Here is a 20765-nt window from a genome sequence, read left to right on the forward strand (position 1 = left end):
CTAGGCAATGATGCCCCACAAGCTACAAAAATGAATAAATAAATCTGATTTGTCCAGTAACCCCAGCAGCTGGTAACATAACAGCTACATTCCTGTAAATTCCAAACTTAACTAAAACAAAGCAAAGTGATGAAGAAGGTGGAGATCTGAAATAAAAACAAAGTCACAGAGAAACCTAACAGGTCTGGCAGTATCTTTAGAGAGAAAAAGAGTTGACATCAAGAGTCCAATAAGACACTCCTTGGAAATGAAAGGGGCAGGAAAATATCTGCTCTGGAGAGTTTTTTTATGATTTTGACTAAAGGAGAGTTGGAGCAAGTAGAACAGATGGTGAGAATGCACAGAGGAAAAGGGAAAGAATGAAAATGGTGGTCGAGGAGAGATACAACAAAGGCAGACTGGTTGCTAATGGCAATGTTAATAGCAGAAAATAGGGCAGTTCTGCTGATAGATAGTGAGAACTGCAGATGATGGAGATCAGAGTGGATAAAGAGTGGAGCTGGAAAAAGCAGGGGTTGTCAAGCAGCATCAGATGAGATGAGGAGTCAACGTTTCAGGTTGTGCCGAGAGCAAACCCATGCAGACAAGAACTGGTAGCATGGGAGGGAGTAGAAGGTATAATCAAAATGGAAGACTCTTCATATTCTGAAGTTATTGAACTCAACGTCGAGTCCTGAAGGTTGCAATGTGCCCAAGTGGAAAATATAATGCTTTTCCTGCAGTTTGCAGTGAGTTTTATTGGAATATGACAACAAGCCTGGGACAGAAACATTAGTGTGAGAACAAGATAGTGCATAAAACTGGTTAGCAACTGGAAGGTCATGTAATACTTACAGATAGAGTGGAATTGTTTGACAAAGCACTCACCCATCTACATTTGGTCTTGCAAATAGAGAGGAGACAACATTACGAGGAATGAATATAGTGGTTCATGGGGAGGCAATTGTCGAGTGATATTTTTGCTGTCCTGCTAATTCACAAAACCAGGTAATGTTCTGGGGACCTGGATTTGAATCGCACCACGGCAAATGGTGAAATCTGAATTTAATAAAAATCTGGAAATAACAGTCTGACCCTGACCATAAAACCCTTGCCGAGTACTGGAAAAACCCATCTGATACCCTGATGTCCTCTCAGGACTGAAACTGCAGTTCTTACCAGTTCGAGCCAACATGTCACTCCAGACCCACAGCAATGTGAGTTACTCTTAACTGCCCTCCAGGCTATTATGGATGGGCAATAAATGCTGGTCTCAGCATCAACACCCACGCCCCTTCAATATAAAAAGACTAGATTGAAAAAAAAATTGTGCAAATAAATTGCTGCTTCACATGGAAGGTTTGTATAGGGCCTTGAAAGGTGATGATAGAGAAGGAAAAAGAGCAAGTGTTACACTTTGATTTCCGAAAAGGTGCTATGGAGGTTGAAAACTCGCTTTCAGGCCACATCTCCTTCCTCAGTGATGATCCCAGCTTTGACTTGCCCTACATGGTTTACAGCCTTCAAGTTTTGAATCCACCTAGGAAGACAGGCATTGACAGAACAAAATTCCTCTAACAACTGTTCTCGCTCAATTCACATACACAATGTCATGCACACTCTCACTCACTCTCTCCATCAGCACAGTTCCATACTGTTTCAAAAGTTTTTCTGGTCTTCTGTTCCATCTCATTTTTTGTCTTATTCAACACCTTAACAAAATAACACCTGAAAGGAATATCCAGCAAGTCACAGGTACGGGTTTCCCTAGATCCTTCCTCTCTTCTTCCCTTCCGACTCATCTCAGCTACTAACCCCACCTCATTCATGTCGTCACTGTATTGTCTATTCTGCTCTGATGCTAAAATAAGGTGTTCAGCAGGAATTCTGTTTTGCCCTTCTACACCCCTACATCCATGAATTTCAGGCATGACGATGTTACGTTCCTTTTCCATCATTTTTGCTTTCTTGCTCACTTCTTGGGCAAGGATCCTCTTTCTGCTCCACAGTCCATTTCACCATCTCCAGTATTCTCTATCCAGACTCCTCCCTCCCCCACCCTCTTACCTGCACTTGATCTCTTCATCAAGAATTTGTCAACGTAACATTGGCTGCCTTAGGTTCTTCGCTGCCCTTATTACTCTAATGTGTCTCCCTTTGAACGAGTTGTATTCTGTTGTCTCAGGTCTAATCCAGATGTTATCAAACTTGCCAATAAAGGTGGTGCGGCTTTCGTCTGGCATGAAAACCTTTATCTTGCCAAGGTTGAGCACCAACTCTCTCATCGGCCCCTGTACCATAACCCCGCATTGAACAGCAAACTGGTATTTCAAGGACGGTCACAGAGTACTGTGGAGAAGGACATAGAAGATATAGAATGTGGGAAATAGATGGCAACATCTTGAAAAACGTTGATGTTACAGAGGCAGTGGTGATTGATGTATTGAAATGCATAAAAGTGGATAAATCCCCAGAACCTGACCAGGTGTATCCTAGAACTCTGTGGGAAGTGAGGGAATTGATTGCTGGACCCCTTGCTGAGATATTTGCATCACTAAGAGTCAGAGGTGAGCTGCCAGAAAACTGGAGGTTGGCTGATGTGGTATCACTATTCAATAAAAGGTAAGGAAAAGCCAGGGAACCACAGTCGAGTGAGCCTGGCATTGGTGGTGGGCAAGATGTTGGAGGGAATGCAGAGGGACAGGATGTACATGTATTTGGAAAAGCAAAGACTGATTAGGATAGTCTGCATGGCTTTGTGTGTGGGAAATCATATCTCACAAACTTAATTGAGTTTTTTGAAGTAGTAATAAAGAGGATTGATGAGAGCAGAGCGATAGACTTGATCGATATGGCATTTGACAAGGTTCCTCATGAGACACTGGTTAGCAAAGTTAGATGTCATGGAATACAGGGAGAACTAGCCATTTGATACAGAACTGGATCAAAAGGTAGAAGATAGGAGGTGGTGGTGGAGGGTTGCTTTTCAGATTGGAGGCCTGTGACCAGTGTGCCACAAGGATTGGTACTGGGTCCACTGCTTCTCATCAGTTTTGTAAACAATTTGGATATGATGCTATGGACTAGGTCAGATCATACAAAACTTTTCTTATGCAGGCAGCCCAGACCATAACTTCGCAATTTGTTTCAGTAAGCGTACAGTGAACATTACCCTAAGTTAGCCAGGTTGACTACCGGGTTTTACAACAGACAAAAATTTAAATACAAAATTACGGTAAGAAACAGAGGACAGAAGAAAGAATACCCACAAAGTCAGTCTATCCAAATTAGACTTAATTATGCTAGTCCAAAAATACACAACAGTCCCAATAAAAAACTTCCTTAAACACAGTAAAAATGAAACAATGGCTTACAGGTTGAAGTTAGAAGGGCAGAAGGAGAGAGAGTATAGCAGCCTATTTCCACATAGCGCACTACTGAACTGACTCAAACAAAACTCCCCTTTCATTATACACATCACTTCTAAAACACAAAAGCTTTGGCCTAAAGTCTGACTTATTTACGTATAAACAAAAAGACTCTCAGTAAACCCTTTCATGTCTGTACCAAGCCAGTCAATTCGGAGCTCAGACTGCTTTACAACCCCTCAAAAAAAAGTGAAGGACACAGTATCCTTGAGCAAAGGAACAGCTTTTAGGAAAAAAGGACCAGCCTTGTGACAGTCAAGGAGGTCAAGTTAACAAGTTTGCAGATGACATCAAAATTAGAAGTGCCATGGACAGTGAAGGTTACCTCAAGAGTACAATGGGATCAGATGGGCCAATGGGCTGAGGAGTGGCAGATGGAGTTTAATTGAGAAAAATGCAAGGTGCTGCATTTTGGAAAAGCAAATCACAGCAGGACTTACACACTTAATGATAAGGTCCTGGGGAGTGTTGCTGAACAAAGAGACCTTGGAGTGCAGGTTCATAGCTCCTTGAAAGTAGAGTTCAAAGATAGGATAGTGTTTGATATGCTTTCCTTTATTGGTCAGAGTATTGAGTACAGGAGTTGAGAGGGCATGTTGCGGCTGTACAGAACATCGGTTAGGCTACTGTTGTAATATTGCGCGCAAATCTGATCTCCTTCCTATCGGAAAGATGTTGTGAAACTTGAAAGGGTTCAGAAAAGATTTACAAGGTTATTGTCAGGGTTGGAGGATTTGAGATATATGGAGAGGCTGAATAGGCTAGGGCTGTTTTCCCTGGAGCATCGAAGTTTGAGGGGTAACCTTGTAAAATCATGAGGGGCATGGATAGAGTAAACAGACAAGGTCTTTTTCCTGGGGTCGGGGAGTCCAGAACTAGAGGGAATAGGTTTAGGGTGAGATGAGAAAGATATAAAAGGGACCTAAGGGATATCTGTTTCACACAGAGGGTGGTATGTGTGTAGAATGAGCTGCCAGAGGAAGTAGTGGAGGCTGGTATAGTTACAACATTTAAAAGGCATCTGGTTGGGTATATGAATAGCAAGGGTTGAGAGGGGTATGGGCCAAGTGCTATAACTGGGACTAGATTAGTTTAGCATATCTGGTTGGCATGGACAAGTTAGACCAAAGGGTCTGTTTCCATGCTATACATCTCTATGACTTTACCTCTCTGAGAAATCTTCCCTCTACAGTTTCCCACCTCACAGAACTTAACCTCGCACACACACTATTTCTACCATTTCCAAAAATCCCAACAACTGCCCTCATAGACCCATTATTTCAGCCTGTCCTGCTTCATTGAACTCATTTTTTCTCATCTGGCCTATGCTTCACTCAGTTTCTTCCTCGTGATTTTATGATGCTTTACATCAACTCCACAATTTCCAGTTTCCTGACCCCAGCCTCTGCCAAAGTGTGCACATGCAATACTTTAACAGAACAAATTAGCAGAGGCTGAAGGCTCGCCACCTTTTCCTTGAAAGCATGTCTGAACATTCTCCATTCACTGTCATCTTTGCCTGGCACAGGTGGTTCTCTACTGGAACAATTTTCCCTTTAACACTCCAAGTAAAAACGTATGCCTTTGTCTAACTTCATGGGTCCAGGTTATGCCTGTCTTTTCATGAAGTAGAACATTGCTTGATCCATTTCAACTGGCACCTTGCACACTTTCTTCAGTATATCAAAACACAATGAATTCCTACTGTGTGGAAGCAGGCCATTCAGCCCATTATGTCCACAATGACCCTCCAAATCCCACCCACACACTTCCCTTACCCTGCAACTCAACATTTACCATAACTAATCCACCTCGCCTCCGGTTCCCTGGACAATTTGGTATTGCAAATCCACCTAACCTGCATGTCTTTGGACTGTGGGAGTAAACCAGAGCACCCAGAGGAAATGTACACAGACACAGGAGAATGCCAAACTCCACACACAGTCCCCACCGAGGGTGGAATCAAACCCAGGTCCCTGGCATTGTGAGATAGTAGTGCTAACCAACTCCTTCAACTCATGACTGAAGTTTGATTTTGATGTTTTTGAAATCATTTAGATTAATGAATAGTTCTAGAACTTCAGTCATTTGGTTGCATAAATTTTAAACCACAGTTAATGGTAAATGAAGTGTTCAATGTATTATGTATGGAGTCAAAGAAAGGTACATAATATGTGAAAGCACATTTTGGAGCACGTAGACCTGCAGTGATTTATTTCTCAATTTCAAAGATTTGAAATGCAAAGACATCACAGTGAAACTTGCATCTGTCCAGTGTGGTTTAGTTATTGCCCTGGCCTCTGATCCCACTTCACTTCATGGTTTTAATAGTACAAACACAGCAAGTTTTCATCTTGCTATTTTGAGCATCCATGCACTGGACCATTAAAAGATGTATCCTAAATCAAATAGTCATGTTCAAGGTAGACTGCATCATCTATTCCCATGGCGAAACATTGCATTATATTCATTTATTTTGGACAGACTTAGTCCGATTCACATCAACACAGGCACGAGCAACAGCCAAGCTGACTGCATTTGTCACAGACATATTTACACAATAAGTTCCAGAGGAATTGAAAAATTGTCAAGTATTGGCTAACATTCATCAGCAAGCAGCACTTCACCACACCAGTGCTGCTTTATGAATTTTTCAAACTCTAGGTAAAAATATATCAATTTTTGCTTCCAATTTCCAGTCTTCTCTCATCTGATCTCTGACTCTCCTTTTATCTTCCTTGACCTCGGTTTCCATTTCTGGGGATGGGCTGTCATTCAATATCCACTGCAATCTTTCTGACTCCCACAGTTACCTTGACTGAACATATTCTCACCTTGGTCCACATCACATTTTTCCAGATTTTACATCTGTTGCATCTGCTTCCATAAAGTCTCCTTCCCATAGAGGGAACATGACTGACTTGTCTTTTTCCTCAACTGGGGGTGGGGTGGGGGGAAATGCCTCATTTGAGAAAAGTCAGTCATTTTGGAAACATCCTCAGGATCCTCAGCTGTGTCTGACCCACTTCCCAGACTTCTGCACTTCTCATTTCCCATCCCTCCCAGAAAAGTGACAATGTTCCTCTTAGCCTCAATTTCTACCCCAAACACCTCTATATCCTACTTTTCCATTTCTGTCACCTCCAGCAGGATGCCATGACCAAGTCCAACAATCCCCTCTCTTATCGAAGTTTTGCAGGGACTGTGCCTTTTTCAACACCCTGGTCCACTCCTCTGTCACTGAGTATTTTCTTACTACCCCACCCACAATGACTAACCCTTCTCAAGCACATTTACATGCAATCTCAGAAGGTGTGATGCTTGCCCTTTTACCTTCTACCTCGCTACTCAAGGTCCAAACACTAAGGGGAATCACTTTTACTTGTTTCAAGCTAACCTACTATTATTTATTCACAACGTGGTCTCCTTCATAATGGCTGAAGTGCAGACTGGGTGAACGTTTGCTAAATACCTCTGCTCTGCCCATAAGACCCCAATCTTCCAGGTGCTTACCATTTCAATACACCACTTGGGTTCTAGGCCAGCTGAACACCATTATCCATTTTAATTACATCCCTTCCTCAGTGTCTTGTTTGCACGGATTTACAAATGGGAGAACAAACCTGTTTTCTGCTATTAACATCTACCTTGAACTACACTCTGTACTTAAATTTCTCTCCTACCACCATTACCATTTCTTTTGCCTTTTGCTCTACATACCTTCAGAATCTCATTCACGAGTGCCTTCACCTTTGCCAACAGCATAAAAACCACAATTCTCCAGGCCTCCTCAGTTTCAAAAGGAAAATCACATCTGACTCAAACCATTAACTCTGTTTCTCTCTCTCAACAAGTGTAGTCAGTCCTAAGTTTCTACAGCACTTTCTAACTTTAAGTGAAGTATTGATTCCAAGAGAAGTTAGGTTTCTTAGGGTTTCTCTTAACAAAAATAAAAACACATAATATCTGTACCCTTGAAGGTGAAATATAGTATTTCAAGTGGCTTAAATTTTACACCATTCAATGACACACTGTAAAATGAAATAAATTTTAACACAGAAGAAAATGTTACATGCTATTTACTTAACTGTCATCATGTATCCTCCAAACGTGGAAGCCAAGATACTGTTGCCTGGGGTTTTTTTGGGGGGTGGAGAGTTTGCTCTTTGGGCCTGGTTCATTACTGACCATGTTATGGCTGTTGCCTGTGATGTCATGTTGAGGTGTCAAAACAACTTTCTCAGACTGCCTATGGGTTTCAGTGAGGCCACCATTCAGTGAGGCTGCTCTTCTTGGCTGCCTGTAGGGCACTGGCCTTCCATTGCCTCCTTTTGGACAATAACCCAGCCACAACTGACATTCTATGTTAATTTTTCACATTCACTGGCATGGCAGTCAGGGCTGTAGGGTTCCTGCTGCACATCATGACTCTCAGCTGATGCCTGCGCCAATACAGTGGGGTTCACTGACTCTCTACATTATTCCATCGACTGTAGGTCATGGGTTGTTGTAGGCTTCCACCACCTCATTGTCGGAGGAAGGCTGTCAATCTCGGTAATGGCAGGTGCACTGCCAGCCAGGGAGTGGGAGGAGTTGCTCTGGTGTGTTGTGGTGGATCCTAGTTTGGTGGACTGCTGTTGGATAACAGTCAACAAGGATCGAAGCTGCAATTCAGAAGGCAGGGCACTGGGAGCAGTCGCAAATCAGAATGTGGGGAAGGTCGGATCAAAATAGCACCAAATACAGGTTAGGTTATATAGTGAATAATATCAAAACAAGTCTTACAGTACTTAGATTTCAGGCCCCAATAGTTTAACAAAGTAAGGGACTAAACTGCCCTCAAAAATTGTGGATTCAATTGACTCACCATTATGGTGTTAGGTTTCACTACTGCTGCCTTGCACTAAAAGAAACTTCAAACGCATCACAATTACATAACATGAACATTTTGCATCAATAAAATAAAACTATCAGCCTTAAATTTGCACAATAGCTAATATCATTAAGAACATTAAGTATATTGACCATGTTTGACTGGAAACTCACTTGATTGCATGTTTAATAAGAATGTAATTATTAACAACAAATAATTGGTTGTTTTTTATATGTTAATTAAAAACAAAGATTGATATGGTGTATTATCACAAGCTCTCAGATGCTTTAACCTGTAGATAGGTCAAATGTTTGCATGTTAGAAACATCCTGTGAGAAAGTATGACAGTTTATTCTGAACCCCCATGTTCAAGATTCCCCACCCAGAGAAACACTCTGTGCACAGTCAAGGTCCCACAGAACTTTTGTTTCAATTCAATTGTGTCTCATTCTTCTAATGTGCAGACACTATCCCAATTTAACCAGTCTCTCAACATTGAATAGCCTTCTCATTCTGAAGCAACATCCACTGCCCGAATACTTGAACTAACAAAAAATCCAGTAATAATGAAAATATTGGCTTTTGAGCAATAATTCATTCATGCGCATAAAAAACACATCTACTTACTCCAACAGCCACTTTGTTTGTATATGTGCATTCTATAAATAATGTCTTGGAAAATTCATATTTTAATATGGTGCCAAAGCTTACAGCAACTAAAGCACAAATAATTTTTCGGAAGGGAGGAAATCAAATACATGTTTATACACAAAACAATATGACATCAAGGCCAACCAATATTTACTATACTTTATTCTTATTACTGCCACTTAAATTCATGCTTCACAACAGAGTCAGAAGTTTCGCATCCTGCAGCTGACAGTGCACGATGTGTCAAATCTTGCAGCTGCTCTCCATCCCTCAAAGGCCATCTTTGTTATTGGAAAATGTAGCAACTGTTGCATCTATTTTTCAAGGCCAGTGATTGACCCAGCTGTTAGCCTGGCAGACATATGAAAGCTTGGGTTTAAAAAAAAATCTCACAAGGAAAAAAGGAATATGGTAGTGGAAGCAGAAAGAGACATCTGTTTGCGTTTGTGGAATTCTTATTAAATATTTGAAAATAGTCAACAGCATGTGGCTTCATTAATGAGATAATATCATGGAAACAACTCACAGATATACCTTTAAAGAAGAAGCAGACCAACAATGAGGGAAGTGCATTGTTCTACAGCCACATCGTTATGATATACATGGGAATATACAAAGTCCAAAATAAGTACAACCATAAGCTCTGGAAGATCAACATTTTAAATGTCACATCATCACGGCTTTCTCTGTCTCCCTCCTTTGAGTCAACAACAAACTCAAGTCACCAGACTAACACCAATCCCAAGCACTTAGGCTAAAACTCTATCTTGTAGAAAAAATATCTAATGTCTTTTGGAAGCTCGACTGAAAAAAATCCATAGATGACTCCATAAACTACATTTTAATAACCTCAAAGAATTCAATAAAATCGGTCAACCTTGACCTACTTCTCACAAATTCATGCCAAAACTGATATTCGAGCATCATAATACTTATCTTCATGGTAACAGTAAGTTAACAAGACCTCATTCTCCAGTTGCACCGGATTGTAACGACACATTCCCCTCACCATTTTATACCTTCACATATTTAAAATAATGTGACTGCTGGCTTTGACATCCCAAGTAACAATTTCCTCTCAATCCATACCTTTTTATCCTTCTGTGCTATCCCACTCCACTAACTTCCCACTTTTCTTCGCAGTTGTATCTGCCTTCACTTCTGGTTTCTTGATTTGCTAGACAAAGGTTATGGGAGCAACAGGAAAGTAGAAAACAGACTGCAGTCTCAAGATCAGCCATGATCTCATCAAAACTCAGTGCATGACTGAAGAGTCAAATGGCTAACTTCTGTTCCTAAATCCTACCTTGCTCCTGACTACTTAATGACACAAGAGGAGCTGAAACATTGGTTTAATTTGCAGATCCAATTCCAAGATAGCACCAAATTACCCACCTTTCCAATCAAAGTTGATGGTAAAACAACTAAAAGAATCTGCCATCATCCATGTTTACAAGCTTAAAACATTCCAATGGTATTAAAATATGAACTTTTATCATTAACTGTTTTAACTGTGATAACATACAAAGCTGAATTCAAAAAAAAAAGCTCATGACGATTCTGTCATTTATCTCCATCAACCAAACCAGGCGAGAATGAATCCCCATTAGGGAAGTTGTATCAACAAATTCAATGTCATTTTAAGGTTCAGTGAATCGGATGCTTCTAAAAACGAGTATTTCAAACACTCATTAATTCTTCCTGTTTCCATTGCAGTTGAAACATAATTCATTTTTTAAAAAAATCAAGCCAATTTTTGGATGCTGTTCTTCTTCATCGGAATAAAAATAGCCATCATGAAATGTAAATGCCATTTTTCACAAAAGTGTCACAGAGTCATAGTTATAGAGGGCTTAGCATTTAAAATAAATATTTAATTATGTCATACCCTTTTTGAAACCTCATCTCTGTGAAACATTTTGTAAAGATACAGTAATGCAATAGTTAAAAGAGATTTCCAGAAAAAATTCTTTTGCTGCTTATAAAACCAGAATTTAATTGAAGGTTACGTTTTTTTTCCAAGGAGCCACAAAAGAAGTAAACTGAAATCAAATAGATAAAAGAAATCCTAGAATAAACAGTGCACGTTATATATTTAAATTTGCTTTTACTTGGTGCCAAACCACAAATCTCCATGAACATCAAATGCCCACAATATTGAAAGGAACAGATTAACTTACGGACATGATAGGCTTTTGGGTGGTTTGTGATCAAAATACAGTACATGAAAAGACCTATAATCTTGTTGGTCAACTTAAAATGAAGCAAAATTAGCAATTAAAGCAAATTTGCAGATCGGTAATGTACTTCGAAGTTGAGAAATAACCAAAATCCCATCATTATATTAATATCAAGAAGAAAATAACATTACACACCCCAAAGTAAAAAAGTTCTCCAATGAGACACTGGTCCTGTGCGACTGAACAGAAAGTTGAAAAATGCACACATTGTTCATGAATTGCCTCTTCATGTGACAAGTAACTCACCACAAATTTTGTCGTCTATTCTAAGAAACATAAAAATGTAAAGCTAAAATAAATGTACAAGGAACAAAAGAAAAATTTTCCAGACATGGACAGAAATGCAAACCCGACTTCAGTTAAGCAGGAGTTACTATGGAAGACATAATTCTCTTCTTTAGGCCTAATCTAACTGGTTCTGTAAGTAGCATTCCCAAGTAAAATGAGCATAATGAAAGCATTTGAAAGGTCATATCAACTGTAGACACAGGCACTCCATGTGATTATATGTAAGCATCTCCTAAAACTTTTGTGCAACATTCCCATCTGAGTTTGCATTCCGAAAAGGAATCAGACCAAAAAAATTAAACACTTACAGTTGGCATATGGAGAAACCAAATTTACTACATAGTATTTCAATATAGGAAAGCATAGAAAAATGTCAGGACAATTTCTGAAATATGCACACCTCAGTTTCGAACTTCCTTGATACAACAGGAAAGGAAAGCCACAACATTGGAAAAGTTCTCATTAATTCAGAGAACTTTAGAGTTTTGGAGTAAAAAAAGATTAAACAGCAAATGGAGCCATTCAAAATAAACAATGATGAAATTGTTATGATGGATGAACTGGCAGAATTGTCTATAATACTTGACTTGAACTTTCATATGTAGAGAATATCAACAATGGCTCTTGAAGATGTGGAATAGCAAAATGGCTGGCTTGTAGGGTTACAAAGGTATCAAAAAATACTTCTCACCTCGAGCCTTTTATGTACATCTGCCTTATCTTTTTATTTAATCAATACTATCACGGTCACAGATTCTCTGAATTTCTATTAGCTTGCCACCTAAACTTTAAAAGATTATCCTACATGCTCTTCCTTTGTCTTGTACATTCTCAAAATAGAAATCAACTCTTCACATTAATCGCTCTAAATGCATTTTTCCTTAGAAATCAAGCTAGAAAATATTTTGCCCTAGTGAGTTTTGAGAAGATTTGTAGCTCAGGTGGATGGTAAGTATGTAAGTTAGCTCAGAGTTTGAAGGTTTGTTTTCAGACGTTTCGTCACCATACAAGGTAACATCAGCAGTGAGTGTCTCTGGTGAAGCACTGGTGGTCTGTTCCGCCTCTCTATTTATAGATCTTGGTTTCTTAAAGTGGGTGATGTCATTTCTGGTTCTTTTTTTTCAAGAGGAGATAGGATCTAAATCGATGTGTTTCTTGATGGAGTGCTGGTTACAGTGCCACGCCTCTAAGAACTCTGGTGTGTGTCTTTGTTTGTCGGTATGTATAGAACGAGTGATAGTGGCTTGTGTCTTTTGGTGGCCAGTTGGTGTTTATGTATCCTGGTGGCAAGTTTCCTGCTAGTTTGTTCGATGTTTTTTTTTTAAAACAGTTCTTGCATGGTATCTTGTAGATGATGTTAGTTTTGCTGGTAGTTTCTAATGGATCCTTTAGGTTCATTAGTCGCTGTTCAAGTGAAGTGTGTTGGTCGGTTTGTGGGCTACCATGATGCCAAGGGGTCCGGAAGTCTCTATATATACATACAGACACTGTGGGCAGCACAGTGGTAAGCACTGCTGCCTCACAGCGCCTGAGACCCGGGTTCAATTCTCGCCTCAGGCGACTGACTGTGTGGAGTTTGCACGTTCTCCCCGTGTCTGCTTGGGTTTCCTCTGGGTGCTCCGGTTTCCTCCCACCGTCCAAAGACGTGCAGGTCAGGTGAATTGGCCATGCTAAATTGTCCGTAGTGTTCGGTAAGGGGTAAATGTTGGGGTATGGGTGGGTTGCGCTTCGGCGGGTCGGTGTGGACTTGGTGGGCCAAAGGGCCTGTTTCCACGCTGTAATGTAATCTAATAATGTAATCTAATCTAAATCTAATGAAATGTAACCTACTCTAAAGAACAGCACACATCCTAGGATAGGCAAAACAAAGGCACGCACGAGAATTCTTAGAGGTATGACACTCTAACCAGAATTCCATCAATAAACACATGGATTTAGATCTCATCTACCTCCCCTTGAAAAAAAGAACCAGAAACAACATCACCCACCTTAAGAAACCAAGACCTATAAATAGAGTGGTGGGACATACCACCAGTGCTTCACCAGATATGCTCACTGATGATGTTACCTCGTCATGAAAATAAATGTTTTGCCCTTTTCAATGTTAATTCTTTCTCTCATCTGAAAGCTTTTAAAATCAAAACTTAATGCAATCTAATCATCATTTCCCGATTTTGTCATCTCTCCTACTCCTTTCAGTTTATGGTGGTTGCCAACATGAACCCTGATCATTAAAAATAGCTTTTGCAACTTCAACCAGAATTTAAACACTGATTTAGCAACATGGCATCTTCAAAACTCAGATTCATTAAATAACACTCTTATGCTTCAGTTAGAACAATACAGATTCCAGTCCCAATCCAGGATTTGGGCAGAAAAAGCTAAATGCTGATGACCGAAGCAGAAATGCAATATGGAAAGAGAGGTCTTCCAAATGACACATGAAACAGTGATTTCATTCACCCCATTAAACTGACATAAAAACTATGGCCTGATTTCCAAGAAGAACAAGACATTTATCACTGGGACTAAGCTTGCACTTCTTTCTTTATCAACAGTGTGAAAAAAAACTGATCATAATCACATAACTCTTTGTGGAAACTTGACATTCACAACTGGCCACCCTGTTTAATGCATTACAACATGACAACACTTGAAAAAGTATTTCATTGGATGCAAAAGTGCTTTAAGACATCCAATGGTTGTGGAAAGTATAATATAATGCAAGTCTTTCTTTTGGTTCACATGTTGTAAAGCACTTTGTGACACCCGGAGGCCATGAACAGCGCTGTAAAATCCATGTCTTTCATGCCCTCTTCGTTGATTTTCCTGAGTTAGATTATTGTAATTAATTGGAGAAAGTGAGGTCTGCAGATGCTGGAGATCAAAGTTGAAACTTTATTGCTGGAACAGCACAGCAGGTCAGGCAGCATCCAGGGAACAGGAGATTCGACGTTTCGGGCACAGGTCCTTCTTCAGGAATGAGCAGAGAGTGTTCAGCAGGAGAAGATAAAAGGTAGGGAGGAGGGACTTGGAGGAGGGGCGTTGGAAATGTGATAGGTGGAAAGAGGTCAAGGTGAGGGTGATAGGTCGGAGTAGGATGGAGGCGGAGAGGTCGAGAAGAAGACTGCAGGTCAGGAAGGCAGTGCCGGGCTGGAGGGATTCGGCTGAGACAAGGTGGGGGGAGGGGGAATGAAGAAACTGGTGAAGTCCAAGTTCATCCCCTGTGGTTGGAGGGTTCCCAGTCGGAAGATAAGACGCTCCTCCTCCACAACAACACGACGGTCGGAGGAGGAGCGTCTTATCTTCCGACTGGGAACCCTCCAACCACAGGGGATGAACTTGGACTTCACCAGTTTCTTCATCCCCCCTCCCCCCACCTTGTCTCAGCCGAATCCCTCCAGCCCGGCACCGCCTTCCTGACCTGCAGTCTTCTTCTTGACCTCTCCGCCTCCATCCTACTCCGACCTATCACCCTCACCTTGACCTCTTTCCACCTATCACATTTCCAACGCCCCTCCTCCAAGTCCCTCCTCCCTACCTTTTATCTTCTCCTGCTGAACACTCTCTGCTCATTCCTGAAGAAGGGCCTGTGCCCGAAACGTCGAATCTCCTGTTCCCTGGATGCTGCCTGACCTGCTGTGCTGTTCCAGCAATAAAGTTTCAACTATTGTAATTAATTGCACTCTGAACAATATTCGGTGCTATCAAAAACCAGTAAACCACAGGTGATATATTCAATGCTCTGCACCTGCTATGATGAAAGATAAATTTCAAGTTTGATTAAAGATAATATCACATTGTTGGAATGAGGTTCTATATACTACATTGCAACAATTCATGATCAGTAGTTGCTTTGTAGTTGCAATATTTTATGTTCAGACACTCTGTAAAATCAAAACAAAGCATCTTACAAATGCAGTCACTGTCCTTGTAGTATCAAATTCAGATATTTGAATATACTTCCATTCCTTTTGTCAGTTTTCATGATTGTTTTTTACTGTAAAATACAGTAACAAATAATATTAATAGATGGCATTGCTTCCTACAATTTAAAAATATTGATGCATTCCTCTACCACAATATCTGTTGCACACACTTTCAAGTAAAGCCAGTAAGCTGGTTTTGGGTATCTTGCATAGATAGAACTGGCTCAAGACAGATACAAATTCAACTGAGCTGATGTTCTAGGTCACTCTCTCCAGTGCTCAGGAGACATTTAGACTAAATTCATCTATAACAGTGAAAATCTCTCCCAAAGACTTGGGAATTCAAAGAGATAAACTCAGTTAGTTAGAAGATGGCAAGAAGTCATCAGTGTGGGAGAAAAGCTATTTTACAGTCAAGAGAAAAAACTGTAGTCTTTTGCCAATAAACCCCACTGTCCATTTCATGCAAAAGTCTAAATGGATAGGTGACAAATCAATGGGAGAGGGTGGATTTCAATTCTGGAAATATTGCCCATGTCGAAGTCAACCTCCTACTCACTGGTTGATATATGGTCTCAGAAACAACATTTACATACAACACAGTACTACAATTTTTGGTTGCTCCTGAAGCTGTTGATACTCTCTGCCATTTCAAACTTGCTACAAATGATCTACTGCAGGTCAGTCATTGATCAGTATCTTCTCCAAAGTTGTCAGCTCCACTTTATTTAAACTTTTCAGTGTTCATCTTATTTGCTAACTAAAAGTTACTCAAAAAAAGGGCAATTAACTCTTTAAAAACACCAAGCAATAATTGGTTCCCTAACAAACAATTGTTCAAAAGGAGCACGGAAACAGGCAGTCAAAAACAGTTTCACTAACCCTGTATTCACAGCACAAATTAAAAGTAAATAGTCAATGACCCTCAAAATTGCTTCAATCGTTCTTAACCTGACTTTGATTACCAATATCATGTTTATACCTTAAACAAAATAATTAACTATTTATTAATAATGCTAGCTTTAGCACAACAAAATTAAACAGGTAAATTGATTCATGTCTTTGGTTTCAACCCAATTTTTTTTCATTTCTAGCCCGCACTCGCACAGAGACTGAGACAAACCGATAAAGTTAGGAGATAAATCAAAAGAAAAATGAGAGATGGAACTGGCCAGCTCACTTAAGCAATCTCCACGACTTGTAATACTGCAAGCACCTGGGACTGTATGTTGTCTGATTTCTGAAGACACCAATCACAGCAAATAGCTTCCAGTAGATTCCACGGAATATTAATTTAATTCTTATATTGAGTTTCTTTTCTCCAAACATGCAATAATTAGGGGGCAATCAAACGTCTGTCCTGTAGCTTAGGCAGCAACACTCCTTCTGACAAAAAACAGTTTAAAACCATTCAAACTTTGATTTCTCTTTTTATTTTTTCCAAACATATTTTGATAGAATTACCAGCTCCAAAACTTCCTGCAAAGCCCCTGTTAATGTTTAAATATCTGCCATCTGTTAGAGCATAATGCTTCTCTGGAGTTAAAAGATCAACACAGTACTTTGAACAAGAATCAACTAGTAATTAACCTCCAGGCCTGCCTCCTAAACAAAATCAGCTGGTTTGTTCTCCTTTTATTTTTAAAAGAAGCTGCTGGTCATACTCCAAAGGTCACTTTCACCTTTCCGCTCTCACAATTCACAGCTACAAATCAAAAACAATAAAGGCATGAACATCTCAACAAGTAGCAGGTCATTCAACCTTTAACACATGCCAACAGTCGATCATAATTGATCAGCTACCTCAACACTATTTTCCTGCACAACCCACATGTCCTTTAATGTCAGTAATAAGAAATCTATTGGTCTCCACCTTGAATCTACTTAAATAACTTGGTTTCTGCAGATCCCTGATTCCAAAATATTTACTACCCGATCGGTGAAGAAATTCCTCCTAATTATTGCCTTAAATGGCTTGCCCCTTACCTTGAGATTGCCTTGCCTGATTTGAATATGGTCACAACGAGCAGAAACATCCTTTTAGCACCTCTACCCTGTGTATCCCACCAAGAACTATTAACCTTCTACAATCTCTCTTTTCATTGATGTAAACTCTAGAGAATAGAGAGCCAGCTTCTTCACTTGACAGTCCCACCATCCGAGGAATTAGTCATTTGTACCACTGCTACGCTCCCACTGTTTTAAGTATGTTTCCTTCACAGCCAGTAAGACCATGAAAAAGAGATAGTTCAACACAGGAACAATAATAGCCTGTTCCCACCATCATTGTCCCCATGACCCTTTTTTTATGTAGTCTAACAATTCAAATGTCAATTTTTAGAATTAGCAATTTTTAAGCATTAACCTCCATTTTTGGAAGAGAGTTCAAAAATTCTACTTCGCTGTGGAAGCAGAACAGTATTTCCTAATTTCATTCCTGAAAGATCTGGCTGTAATTTCCAGGCTACAATCCTTAGTTCAAATTTCTCAAGCAAAGTTCCTTCTCAGCTGCAAGGCTATATTTCATGGCCCATGCACCCAAACAAAAGCAGCAGAAACAGATTTTCTCTCTCTATCTATCTTGTTTCCCTTAATATCTTAAAAGATTTCAATCAAATGGGTGGCATGGTGGCTTAGTGGCAAGGACTGCTGCCTCACAGTGGCAGGGATCAAGGTTCATTCCCACCCTTGGGTGACTGTCTGTGTAGAGTTTGCACAGTCTCCAATGTCTGTGGGTTTGGTCCGGTTTCTTCCCTCAGTCCAAAGATGTGCAGGTTAGGTGGATTAGCCACACTAAATTGTCCATGTTTAGGGATGTGCAGGCTAGGTGGATTAATCACGGGAAATGCTTGGTTACAGGTAGTGGGGTGTGTCTGGGTGGGATGGATCGATGTGCATTCGATGGGTCAAATGGCCTGTCTCCATATTGTAGGGGTCCCATGATTCAAATTTCAACTTAAATCTCCATAAACTCCAGGGAAACAGAAAGCTAGCTTGTGTAATCTTTCATCATATCAGATGGCAAAAGGTCAAAATATAATTTTAATTGGAGGTTATCAGTGCAGACTTCTCACCAGTCAGGACATGCATTTTATGCAAGCACAACCTGAGCTACCGCAGAAAACTAGAATCAGTACATGGCAACAATCTTTTCTGCTTCTAGATCATGATGCATTGATTGTGGTTCTTGTAGAATCCTGATACCGGATTGAGGAGGAAATAACTCAAAGTAACACTGAACACTTGAGGTAGAACATGTTATAATCCTTTCAGGAATTCACAAAATTAATTCTCAACAGTTCAAATTCCATGAAACTGCATTGCTTATTTGTGTAAACTATCAAATGAAATGCACAACTTCAGCTTTCAGACAAATGGTGCAAATAGCAAACATTTCCACAGGCAGTGCCAGCAAATGATGGCTTTACAAAACATTTTGTCCACTGGCACCACTCAAATGAAAAAATACAAGGTGCCTATTTTCCAGTCAAGAGTGATTCCAGAGATACCTATATGATTGGTCTTGACAATATCGGAAGTCATTTCTTTTAAAAATTAAATAAGAAAACATAATATAGATTGAGTTTTGTTAAAGCGGATGCAAAGCCGACACAAGTGATTTCAAACTAGTATAGAAATCAAATCGTACAAGATTATGCATGCAAGGGAAGTGATGGCAAATGTAATAGTCGAGACTACAAATCCAAAGACCCAAATAATGGAGGATGGTAAAATTTTGATTCAATTTTTTAAAAATCTGGAATTAAGTGCCCAATGATGAAAATGAAACTGTTGTCAAATGTCAGAAAAACCAACCTACTTCCTTTGGGGAAGGAAACATGTGACTCCAGAAACACAGCAATTCCTAATTACCCTCTGGGCTAGCCTGTGATGCCCACACCCCATGATATAATATAAAAAGTACACAAATTGGACACCAACAGAAAACAAAGGTCCACTCAAAATATTTACAGGATTTTTCAATTTTAAAAACTGACGGAAAGGTTAAGTAAATCTCATAAATACAAATGGCATTTGGTGAACAATTACTACACTAACACATTGTCAGAATCCTATTATAAAGCTAGAACATCCATGGTTGACTATAAATTCTATCTATTGTACATCAGCAGCAGGTGCACAGAACATTTTTGGGCATTGCAGTCACTATTTTTCTGAGCACAAAGCCTTTTTGTGCTGGCATAGTATTATCTAAACATACTTTCAGACAGAAAGTTGATTTAAAAAGGGAGAAGAAAACACACAAGAAATTTTACAATCTTATTTATATAAGTTTGGTTGTACTCATACTCGAATCAACATTTTCTACATCAAAATCATACTTCGTGATCTTAAACATTTCACCAAAAGAAATGTGTTTTCTGACCATGTAGGCATTTATGTATTCACACCATTTGGGTAACTGAATAAAAAATGTCACAGAAGGAATGCACTGTACTATATGAACAGTTCAGTGAAGGGTAACAACAAATGTTGCAATAACATGATTACTTTTAAAGAGTACTTGGATGAGCCCTACTGTGGGGAAATTGGGACGAGGGTTCAGGTAGTAGTGTACTTTTGGCAATACAGATTCAATTGGCTGAAGGGATCTTCTATACTGTATAATTCCATAATGCATTGACCTTTATTCAATCTGGCTCAAATTAATAGCTGAACCCAAAAGGCCACATTAATGTTAACATTGCCTCTGCCTGAAAACAGGATGCAAGGATGGATGGCACAGTAAAAAGGCAATTAAAACACAGCGAAGGAATAAATTGTAAATATGAGCAATAACTGCATCTATATCATTCATTGACCTACCTTCGTTCATTATCATCAAGATGAGCAAAAAGAACGTTCTTAGAAATAGCTTTTGCAAGTGCAGTCATCGTCTTGTAGTCCTTTGGTATAACCTATGAAACAATACATTAAAATGATGTCTACTGCTGGACACAGTCATCCTACAGTCATGAATTAAACTTTCAGCCAATTGAGATACAGTTGATCAAGATTTGAGGATGCTGTGGTTCTGTTCGCCGAGCTGGAAGTTTTTGTTGCAAACGTTTCGTCCCCTGTCTAGGTGACATCCTCAGTGCTTGGGAGCCTCTTGGTGAAGCGCTTCTGTGGTGTTTCCTCCGGCACTTATAGTGGCCTGTCCCTGCCGCTTCCGGTTGTCAGTTTCAGCCGTCCGCTGTAGTGTCCGGTATATTGGGTCCAGGTCTATGCATTTGTTGATGGAGTTTGTGGATGAGTGCCAAGCTTCTCGGAGTTCCCTGGCTGTTTTTGTTTCGCTTGCCCTACAATGGTAGTGTTGTCCCAGTCAAATTCACACACACACACGCAGACGACAAGCAACATGAATTTGACTGGG

General features: G+C 39.9%; 1 protein-coding gene across 1 annotated transcript in view; it reads right to left on the reverse strand.

Annotated features, from left to right (window-relative positions):
- prkar1b (protein kinase, cAMP-dependent, regulatory, type I, beta) overlaps positions 1 to 20765 on the reverse strand; it is a 202672-nt gene that overhangs the window by 113923 nt on the left and 67984 nt on the right. Inside the window, exon 4 of the mRNA XM_043711347.2 lies at positions 20216 to 20307. Within this exon, the coding sequence (XP_043567282.1) occupies positions 20216 to 20307 (92 nt within the window). The remainder of the gene's footprint in view (positions 1 to 20215; positions 20308 to 20765) is intronic.

Source organism: Chiloscyllium plagiosum, unplaced genomic scaffold, assembly GCF_037043375.1.
Source record: "Chiloscyllium plagiosum isolate Xiang-an unplaced genomic scaffold, Cpla_swu_hap1 HiC_scaffold_20, whole genome shotgun sequence".
Classification (NCBI taxonomy): domain Eukaryota; kingdom Metazoa; phylum Chordata; class Chondrichthyes; order Orectolobiformes; family Hemiscylliidae; genus Chiloscyllium; species Chiloscyllium plagiosum.